This window comes from Taurulus bubalis (genome assembly GCF_910589615.1).
Source record: "Taurulus bubalis genome assembly, chromosome: 4".
In the NCBI taxonomy this organism is placed as follows: Eukaryota; Metazoa; Chordata; class Actinopteri; order Perciformes; family Cottidae; genus Taurulus; species Taurulus bubalis.
The window spans coordinates 18,287,897-18,298,215 of record NC_136592.1 but is presented as its reverse complement, the minus strand read 5'-3'; the positions used below and the strand labels follow the sequence as shown (position 1 = coordinate 18,298,215).

Sequence of the window (10,319 nt, the reverse complement as noted above, 5' to 3'; positions counted from 1 at the left end):
ATTCACTCGTCAAATATTAGCAGAATGACAACAAACGCGTACCAGCTGAGTAATTGAAATCACAGGCTTTGGAAACAGTGTGAAAGTTTAGTTTTGTATGTAACTGCACAAAACAGTCAGAAAGAAAGTAAAGCCAAAACCATTAGTGCAATTCCACCTATCCTGCTTGAAATCTCTTTGATCCATTTTCTGCCAAATACATTTAACAGGTGTGCGTCTATTATCGCTGTATAAATGAGAAGCGCACACAAATGGACTTTATTCTTTAAATAGAAAGACTTCAAAACACACTCAGTTAAGCAAAGAGAAAACTGACGAAGTTGATCACATGGTCTGAGACCGTCAGATGCCACATATAATAGATCTCTGAACATTGTTTTACACTATTAAGTCGATGACGAGCACACTGCTGTTTTGCATAACCTCGTGACTAACCCTTAAAAACGAGCCTCCATTTTTTACAAAAACTGGCAAAAGGAGAGTGAACGGACTGAAGAACCGTGGACTCTTCAGCTCAGACGTCAGTCCTACAGAGTTTATAAAGGAACGGACTGAACGGACTAGTCAGAACAAAAGGCATCCAACATTTCTGAGGGCTGGTGTGTTAATATTTCCGGTCTGAACTGTTGACTAAATTCCTCAGTTGAGAATATTTTACAGAGGCAAAAGATGCTCTCTGAGGAAACAAGGTTTGAACTTTTCTTTGATACTGCTATTCTGTAAAATTATAATTTTCCATTTCCAAGCATTCCCATAAACCTTGAGGCGGAACATTGTCACCTGTAAAAGGAGAGATTTCTTCTTTCAAAACCTTATTACCGAACCGTATTGAGCATTCAGGCACAGTGGCCAAGAGCCCATTTCATATTTTTTTTACTCCACTATATTTATCTGATACATCATTCTTTGAATCCAATTTCCTCTAGGTATTTTACAGTAACAGAGCCATGACTGTATTACCTTAATTAATCATCTGGGTCTTGTTTTGTGACTGAAGAAAAACACAGTTAGTTCACCTCTATTTTGTCTGCCTCTTTACTAAAAATATAAATCATAACCCTGTGGTGGTGTAACAGTGGGTCTACCGGTCTAAAAGATGGATGCCGCGTACCTACAACTTCCCAGATTGTCCTCTTTAAATCGGCCCATGCAGTTCCCGTCTGATATTGTATAAATAAACACGCTTGAGACAGTTGAAGTTAAAATGATCTGTTAAATCATTAATTTTGATTTAAAAAACAGACAGAAATATACATAAAGCATAATTCACATATATCCATATTTTCTAAAGACATTTTATGAAGTGAAACCATCTTTAAATTATAAAACACAATATGTCACACACCATTTGTCATGGATGCAGTCTCACTGTCATGCTTTCCCTTCTTTCTCTAGTTAACAGCTGTTCCTCCAGTCAGCAATGGGCTGTATGTTGAAGGTGTAACCAAAGAGATCCCTGTCGATAACTTTGTGTTTGCAGACTACAAATATTAACCAGTTACTGATTATCAGGCAGTGATGGCTGTGGGTCTGGTCAAAGACAAACTAAAAGAACATTTTGGAGCAATTGTGGCTGCCTCCTTAACCATTTTCAGCTTTATGCATTCAAATACTCGAATTAGTGAGGTTATAAGCAACCTTTTATTTTGGGATGCCGCTGTGTTGTGTGTCTGCTTATTGGTTATTGTATTGCGTTTATGTGCACAATTCAATGCAATAAACGGATGTATAATTTCCCAATTTAACAAAAAACTGGTGACAACTGTGTTTAAACTCTGTGTACATCATATGGTATCCACAAGCTGCCATGTCTCAGGTCAAAATATTCATCCCACTCAAAGCAGAAATTGAACATAGCAAGAACGTTTATTCTAATTGAATCAAATAGAAATTTAACTAAATGTTGCGATTGCTTATTGTGATGGTTCAAACAGTGTACTTGTCCTCTCCTTGCCTCTGTGCTTTGTGGTAGTGGGTGTAGCTGCTGTAGAGCTCATTGAACACCTCTCTGACTCCCATCTGCAGTCCGGCCATCAGAAACTTGATATCCTGCTCCCCACACAGGTCCAGTATCCGATAGATGCCCTCAGTTAGATGCAGCTTAACGTCTGGTCGCAGAGTAACCTGAAGAGGTCAAGGACAAGAGAGCAGATGATACAAATGGAGGAAAGACACAAGTTTAAATTGTGAGGTCAAACCATGTTCATATCTATTTTCTAAATAATATCTTTTTTTCACCATCAATAGGCTTAGTTACACCAGGCAGCAACTCATCTCTTCTTCCGCATTTTTCTCATAACCAGATCACGTTTTTCTCTTTCTCAGTTTATCACTGGGAACATGTGCGTCTACATACAGCCAGAGGGACCACCTGAGGCAAACCTATCAAGCCACAAATGATGTGCCACAATAGTTGAATATTAATTTAAGTCTCACATCCAGCTTCATAAGCATGAGTCTCAATTTGAGTGGCATCAAAAGGACAGACAACATAATCTATCCCGTCAAAACAATCATTCAAATGTTAAGAGCAGAACTCCGAAGGGACGAGGCTGATGATCAATTAATTACTCCTGTTTGGAGAAGGAACATCAAATATTTAACGAGGCAAATGGAGAGGAGGGTTGGTTATAAAGAAATGGTCCATGAACTTGCCTATAAACCCCCAGGGACGTCAGAAAGAAAAACATCCTAAAGAGGATCAATAAAATATCATAACCTTATTGTCATTGCTTATTTTCATCCTTCTGTACTCTCTATATGGCATTCACTTTATAGTTATCATTCATTCTTCTTGTTTTTGCGATTGTTTCTCTAAACTAAACTGAAAAATGGACAGTTTAATTTTTTAAACACACTCAGTCAACACAGTTCCTCATCCAAACCCTTCTGTCATTCCTGTTGATTTACCACAGCTGTCTCTCTCTCTCTCACACACACACTCTCACACACACACACACACACACACGAACAGTAGCTGGACCACTGTCTCTGTGCTGGCGACTGTACCAAAGTTCACCTAACAAACGTCAGAAGTCTGCCAAAGTTACGGTTAAAGGTATGCCAACTATCTAAATCCCTGGTGTTGTTATCGTACCTGGATCTGGATTCTGTGATATCTGAAGAGAACCAGGGTCCAAGCACGCTGATAGCCTGTTATGTTTTGGGTCTGAGGTCCTACTAGGACTCGGAGGCACCTGAAAGCTGATGAGCCACCGTCTCCTCTCATATCCAAACACTTTATCACTTGTTTTATAAACATTTGTTTTTACACTTAAAGTTTCTTTGCTGATACATTGTTATTTTTTACATGAAATCCTCTGTGGTATAACTCCACTGCCAGCAGTCTTGGCTGTGAAGTGTGGTTCTGTATTTATATTATTACTTTGTAGCATTGCTACTTTCATTTCATTCTATGCCACACCTTTTTCTTGTTTATTTGGGCCTGAAGACTACAAGTTTGAAAATGAAAAGGTGAGTTTTTTTGTCCTCTGTAGCCCGTTCCTCATCTGTGATTGAGGCCAACAGCTATGAGCTTTATTGTTGTAGAAGAAGAAGAAGAAGAAGAAGAAGAAGAAGAAGAAGAAGAAGAAGAAGAAGAAGAATGCGTGGGAGAAAAATTACAATCTCTCTGATTATGGTGCATTCACTCTGAACACCTTTTCTTTAAATTGTGCTCAACGAGTCTGAGTTACAAGTGCAATGCTAAATCAGTGGAGTACTCTTTTAATAGGGTTTTCAATAGAATAACAAGTCTAACTTGAGACAAATCCCTAAATTCACAAACTCCACCAGCATAAAAAATGTTTTTCTAACTGCAGCTCTACTCTGGTTTAATAACACCTGGCGGCTGCACAGGCGGTTTAGTTCAGGCTAAGAGCCATGAGAAACAGCGCTGACCAGAGATCCAATTTTAGGATTATTAGATGACTCATACAGAGCTCAAAAGGATCCCAAACACCTCTTCTTCATAGTTTCTGTCGACCTGTCACTTTGTCCATCTTCCTGTTTGTCTGTCTGTCTGTGCACTTTCTTGTCTTCCTCTCAATGTGGAAACTGCTGAGTCAGGTTGGCGTCATGTTAAATACCGTCTGGTAGCAGAGAGGAGCCACGTTCACCAACCAGACGTGACTCACTGCTCTGTGGGAATATTTAGCATAAAGTGAGCTACAGTAATCCTGGACCCGTTCACTCAGATTTGTGAACATTGACAATCTGGCCAATGGAAATAACACCCCTCTCTGCTTCTGAACGTCAGCATCTCTCGTCACTCTGCTCAGCTGAATCTCGCCAGCTCAACGCGCACCACCAGACAAACTGTGCTGGATCAAAGGATCAGCTGAGACCCTGCTGCCTCATTCATACATGTATGTATGTATGTATGTATGTCCCTCACAGCTGTGGAAGATCAGCAGGAATGACAGAAGGGTTTGGATGAGGAAATGTGTTGACTCTGTATGATACAATGACTCTATCTGTGTGTGTGTGTGTGTGTGTGTGTGTGTGTGTGTGTGTGTGTGTGTGTGTGTGTGTGTGTGTGTGTGTGTGTGTGTGTGTGTGTGTACCTTCTGCAGCTCTGTGACATACTGAGCCACCATGAAGGCCGACAGTGTGGTGAAGCTCTCAGCTGTAGCAGCAATGTGAGAGTACATCCTCTCTATCAACCTGGCGCACTGGAGATAAACATCACCGTCTGGATGTTAAAGAAAACAGAGATTGCGTTATTTGAAAAAAATCAAGCCAGGTTCGTCAATTTAGATATCACTCCCAGGTATACAATAGGCATTATAGCCTGGACTTTGTTCCTTGGACTTGCTTTTGAGTTGCATCTATTTGTATAACAATGTTGCTATACAACACATGAATTTAACTATTTCAGCTTACATGTCATGAAGTCATGAAGAAATGAGAGGAGCAGAGAATAGGCTGCACAGACTCTTCTCAGACTTGCAAAAAGAGCAGACTGATTGGCTTATTATTATAATTTTTGTGTTGACTAATAGATTTATGCAACAGATGTCTGCAGTTTACAGTGGATTTAGACTGAAAAGACTGTGACCGTTTTAACATTTGTCTATTTCTGGAAGGCTACTCCAGTTGATTGAGTATCAGAAATTGCCAACAGCTACCAACCAGTTGCAGTTACAGTCATTTCCAGTAACAGGAAAAAAGGTTGAAAGACTTAATAAAGTATCAAACTTACTTTCCGTTTAATTTTTTATAAATTGAACAGTGCAATGTGTTACAGGACATCAAACACGAGCCAGACCTAGATTGAGCAGTAGATGTTTGTTAGTATGTAAGAACATCAGGGTTTATTCCATCAGGGTATATAGGGCTTTGGGACTTTTATAAGCTTTCCTATTACTCTCTATCAGCCTACTTGGAATAGCATTGTGTACTCTGAAGAGAAAATTTAACTTTCTCCAGATTAATGTATCGTAATATAACAAGTCTATAATGAGTCTGTAAGTGTCACCTGTGTCACTGTCTCCTTTCTGCCGACCCTCCTGCATGATGGACGCCACCAGACGATAGAAGACATTTAAGAATGCCGGAGCTGCGTTCAACATCACCTGGACACCCGAGAAGTAAACATACAATAAATATATACAGTAAAACATTTGTAGTAGAAATGTGTGGAAAAAAACACTTGTTAGTTGTTAGTATTCTTCTCTGGCTTCAGCCTGCAAATCTGTTCAAATTTGCTCACAGGCATGAAGAATGGTAGAAAGATACTAAATGGAGCAACTCTGGAGCCGAATAGTTACAGGCTATGTGACTTGTGTCACATAGGGTTCCCCTCTTTCCAGCCTGCCTCTGCATCTTCATTGATCAATAAAAGGAACAAAAACAATGCCCCCCCAAAAAAACTCTTTGTTTATGTTTGAAAAACCTCAATTATATGGGGGGTATGGATACATTTTTTGTTAAGGGCATCCAACTGACTTTACAATATGACTTCAGATTCACAGACTTTCACATGAATCCCACTCTGTCAGACCAACTTCTCCATCTCCTATCTCTTGAAATATGTATGTATGTATGTATGTATGTATGTATGTATGTATGTATGTATGTATGAGCATATATATATATATGCTCTGGGGTATTTTACATCCTCGTGACATCACTTTATATTGTAGAGGAGATTTCATTATTTAAAAAGAAAACAACAAATATGTAGGTTAGATTACAGGGAAATATGTAGGAAATTGTGCAGAAGACTTACAGAAGACTTCCACTTAATGTAATGGCACAACCTACAAAACACTTTGCACATCAGCAAATTGCATCATTTTCACTGCTTGAGTCATAACCGAGCAGCCATAAACTTACAGTCCAATAAATGACTGGGGTAAAATGTGGATTCCCACAAGAGCTACGTTTACATTTCTGTCCACACCTCTCCCTCAGTTCTCTATTCAAGGCTGACAGTGGAGGGATGGAGAGAGAGAGAGAACATAAACGAGGGGAAATGATGTCACAGCTCTAATTGGAGCTCTGTAATGGTTTCCATTGACTTAAACCAGCTCCATGCCAACCACCATTGCCAGCTCCCCTACCTCTCCACCCTCCTGTCCTATCACTCCTCCTTTCTCCAGCTTACTCCCCTGCTTTTCTACTTTCTCCAGAAACTTCCCTTGTGCAACTCATTCAAATCAGATCTTGTCCTTTGCTCTCCGCCTACTGCTTCTTCACCATTTCTTTTCATACCCCCATCTTCCTCTATACATGTACCCTCCTCTCGGTTTTATCTCCCCCAGCCTGTCTCCTCTCCTTTACCGCAGTCGTTTGTCCTCACAAACATCTGATATCAGTTAGCGGATTCTTGCCACGTTTGATTCAATGCAGCTGCCACGTTTCAGTTGTACGATCTCATTGTTTCTGAACTAAAAGAACTGTCAACACTTTAAAAGCAAGAAAAAAAAGAATGAACACCATCATAACATAAATGCAATGCGTAAACCAAGCAAAGGTATGTGTGTGGGCTGGAATGTGGATTCCCATTTAAATCTTTAGCATTTCTAGTAAAATGTCTTTCTATAAAGAAAAGGTTTTTGTTTTTGACACTTTGGGTGCTATGCAAGCACTTCCAGTAAAATGTTGGACTTCATAAGGTTTTCGTGCAGCTGGAGCATGACTCTAGTGAATTGCAGTATCCTTTATTTAAAAGCGACATTCCTCTGAGGCATCCCGTGGGCTCAGCAGCAGAGTTTAAAACCACATTTTCTTCAAAGCAGGTATTCAATCCAGCAGCCTTGAGCTATAATGAACTTTATTACAGAAGAGTTATGCTTGGTTTCATAAGTGGAGGGCCACAATGGGTTCAGATATTCTTAAAGTACGTATCATTTCCTTTAAAAACCTGATACTTTTGAAAATATATATAATTTATACGAAGTAATTTAAATGAACATTTCCAATGACAACAAGAACTCTTTAAACTCAATAAATACATAATGTAGTATTTCTATCTTTACTACAAAGAGCAGCATCTTTGAATGCATTATCTTTGACTTATAGACTACATTTCACAGAAGTGTTCAGCCAACCCTCAACTATATAAATGGAAATGGGTGGCACATAATAGTAGAAACCTCTCAGTATGACACAGCATAATAATCTACTGCATCACAAACTACAGTCTCCAAACTGACAATACAGTTGAATCAACACCGCTGTAAAACAATTTCAACAAAAACATACCATTAAAACCGTCATGAAGGTTTATTACAGGTCTGCTGGACCACACCAGAGTAGTTTGAGCTAAGTGTACTTAAGAAACTGGCACTGAGTGTAGATATGTGCCATTATTCTTTTAAACGGTCTCTCTGTCCTCTGTAATGCTCTCTAATACACTCATGGCTCCACGGTGCATATTTATTTCATTCATCTCATGTCACTTCCTCTCAGTTTGCTTCATCACCCATTCACCCCCACCCATCTACCTCTTCATACCTGAGGATGACACTGGATGATGGCAAACAGCGCCTCATGAACTGCCAGGAACGCAGATTGGTAGACGGATGGGGTCAAGTGGTCGAGGGGCAACAACTGGAGCGCCCCAAGGACCAGTATGACGTGATGAGGGTTGGTGATGAGCCCCTCCCCCTGGCGCAGCAGTGATGTCATTGACGTCACCGTAGGAACAGTAAAGGGAAGGGTCAGCGAGGCGTCCTGAGTGGACGATTTTACCAGGAACTGTAACACAGAGAGATATGCACACACAAAGAGTTAGAAGAGGGAAACATTTGCAGATACAACCAAGAGAGAAATTAGCTGCAAATGCAGACACATAACCAACATGGCAGGGATGCTTTAACGCTTTCTAAAAGTAATCAATATCAAATTCAATATGAAAATGAATAAACTAACACCACCAACAGGCAACAATTTTGATCTCTGGCAGATGTAAGCCTGGCGGGTATCATGGGTTTTTGTGTGTGTGTGTGTGTGTGTGTGTGTGTGTGTGTGTGTGTGTGTGTGTGTGTGTGTGTGTGTGTGTGTGTGTCCACAGCTAATCTTGCATACTACTGGAACAAGCATTCTAATATTGTTTGATGCACAGTTATAGCTCGTGGTTACATTGATTCACAATTTTTGAAAAAAACTATTTTATTAACCGTTTTATTTTAACTGCCTCTAACTGCTGAATCCTCGCTCCTCTTAACCAGCAGATGGGTGCTGCAAGTGAACAACGACTGCTTCAGTTTGGAATCTTGTTTCTACAACAGATTAAGAATTGTTCCTGTCCAGACGCGACGGTATATATTTTTTCCCGTGTGTACGTGTTCACGTGTGTACGGTATGGTTAAGCAGATTGCTGTGTTGTCTGTCTGCTCCACCCAGCAGCAGGCCTGATGGAAACACATTGACCAAAAAGAGCCTCACTGGAAATCACAATGAACAGGGACTCTAATGGAAATCAGCAGACTGAGATTGTTATTTGACCGAGTCCCAAGACGGCCGTCACTAAAATGATTACTGCTTTAAGAACATACTGTAAAATACTTAGCGTGTCACTGTCCCCTGCTTGTCTCAATATTTCTGTGCAAGCCATAGAGTGAATGTGTGCTTCATGATTTTATTTTTTTCTTGACATGAAATAAATATTTTATTTAGAAGATTATAAAAATGTAATGACAGGAAGTTCACTATTCAGTCAATTTTCACGAAGGCACGTGTGTATATGCTCACTGAAGAAAATGATGTGCATGTGGCATACGACTTTGTATTTGTGTGCATGTGTGTGCATGTGTTTGTGTGTTTTTCTCACCACCATAGCAGATATAATCTGTGGTGCAATGAGCCACAGAGCTTTAGCGCAGGGCTCAGGTAACTGACAACAGGACAGCACCTTAGTGATGATTGCTGCAGATAGCACTTCCTGGAGAGTAGAGAAGAGGGAGAAAAACATTTACATACTAGACATTCAATGTCACAGCAAATATGATTAATTGTGAAGAAAAAAAAAGGTAGAACCCTCCCTCACATCAAGCAAGAGAGCTGCTCATGTAAAACATTGTAATTACATCCCAAAATAAAATTAATTTAAACGGTTTCTGGGGTATTTAAACATCAGACAACAAGATGTAAAAGTGATCAGGGTTGAGCCTCACCCTGTAGTTTCCGGCTCTTAGCTTGCCAGTGACCAGTCCCTCTCTGATCATCAGCAACAGCAGGTTGAATCGTCCTGTAGTACTTTTCTCCACCAGGTGGCGTAGCAGCTCCTGCACAGCTGGCTCCAGCTCACAAACATCATTCTCAGAAAGCCAAGAAGCTGAAAGCAAAAATGTGTCAGATTCAGGATGACACTTAACTGAAATGCAAATCTCCATCCAGTACAATTGACAATGAGATTTTTGTTTGATGTACTTTAGCTTTTTGTGAAATATTAAGTCTCCTTTCGAAAATAACTCCATGAATAGACGATCTCAACATAAACACTTATTATCCAAAACGGCTGTTATAGCATAAACCAGATATAATCAGTTCTAAAAACGCATGTCAATATGTGCAACACGCAGAATTAATTAATGGAAGAAAAACACTGACTGATAGCACAGGTGAATGATATGTTTGTTCCTTAATAAGATCCATGTACCTGTCAGCAGTCTGTGCACAGTCTGCAGTATCTGCATGTACAGCTCATCCAACTCCTTTCCTGCCTTCTCCTTTCCTTGCTCCTCCTCCCTCTTTCCTCTCGTCTTCTCCATTGCTTTGTAGAAAGTGGACAGGAAATGGAGCGAGGAAACCAGAAAGTCCAAAGGCCTGTAGGCACAACTTATTTCTTTGAAGATCTGGTGGCAGATGCC

General features: G+C 40.1%; 1 protein-coding gene across 1 annotated transcript in view; it reads right to left on the bottom strand.

Annotated features, from left to right (window-relative positions):
• Window positions 1-1,315: 1,315 nt before the first annotated feature.
• urb2 (URB2 ribosome biogenesis homolog) overlaps window positions 1,316-10,319 on the bottom strand; it is a gene marked incomplete at its 5' end in the record, with an annotated part of 15,055 nt that continues 6,051 nt past the window's right edge. The window contains 7 exons of the mRNA XM_079217440.1: window positions 1,316-2,124; window positions 4,566-4,693; window positions 5,480-5,576; window positions 7,963-8,205; window positions 9,281-9,391; window positions 9,624-9,784; window positions 10,109-10,319. The exon at window positions 10,109-10,319 is cut by the window's right edge and continues 2,322 nt beyond it. Coding sequence (XP_079073566.1) covers window positions 1,927-2,124; window positions 4,566-4,693; window positions 5,480-5,576; window positions 7,963-8,205; window positions 9,281-9,391; window positions 9,624-9,784; window positions 10,109-10,319 — 1,149 coding nt within the window. The 3' untranslated portion in view covers window positions 1,316-1,926. The remainder of the gene's footprint in view (window positions 2,125-4,565; window positions 4,694-5,479; window positions 5,577-7,962; window positions 8,206-9,280; window positions 9,392-9,623; window positions 9,785-10,108) is intronic.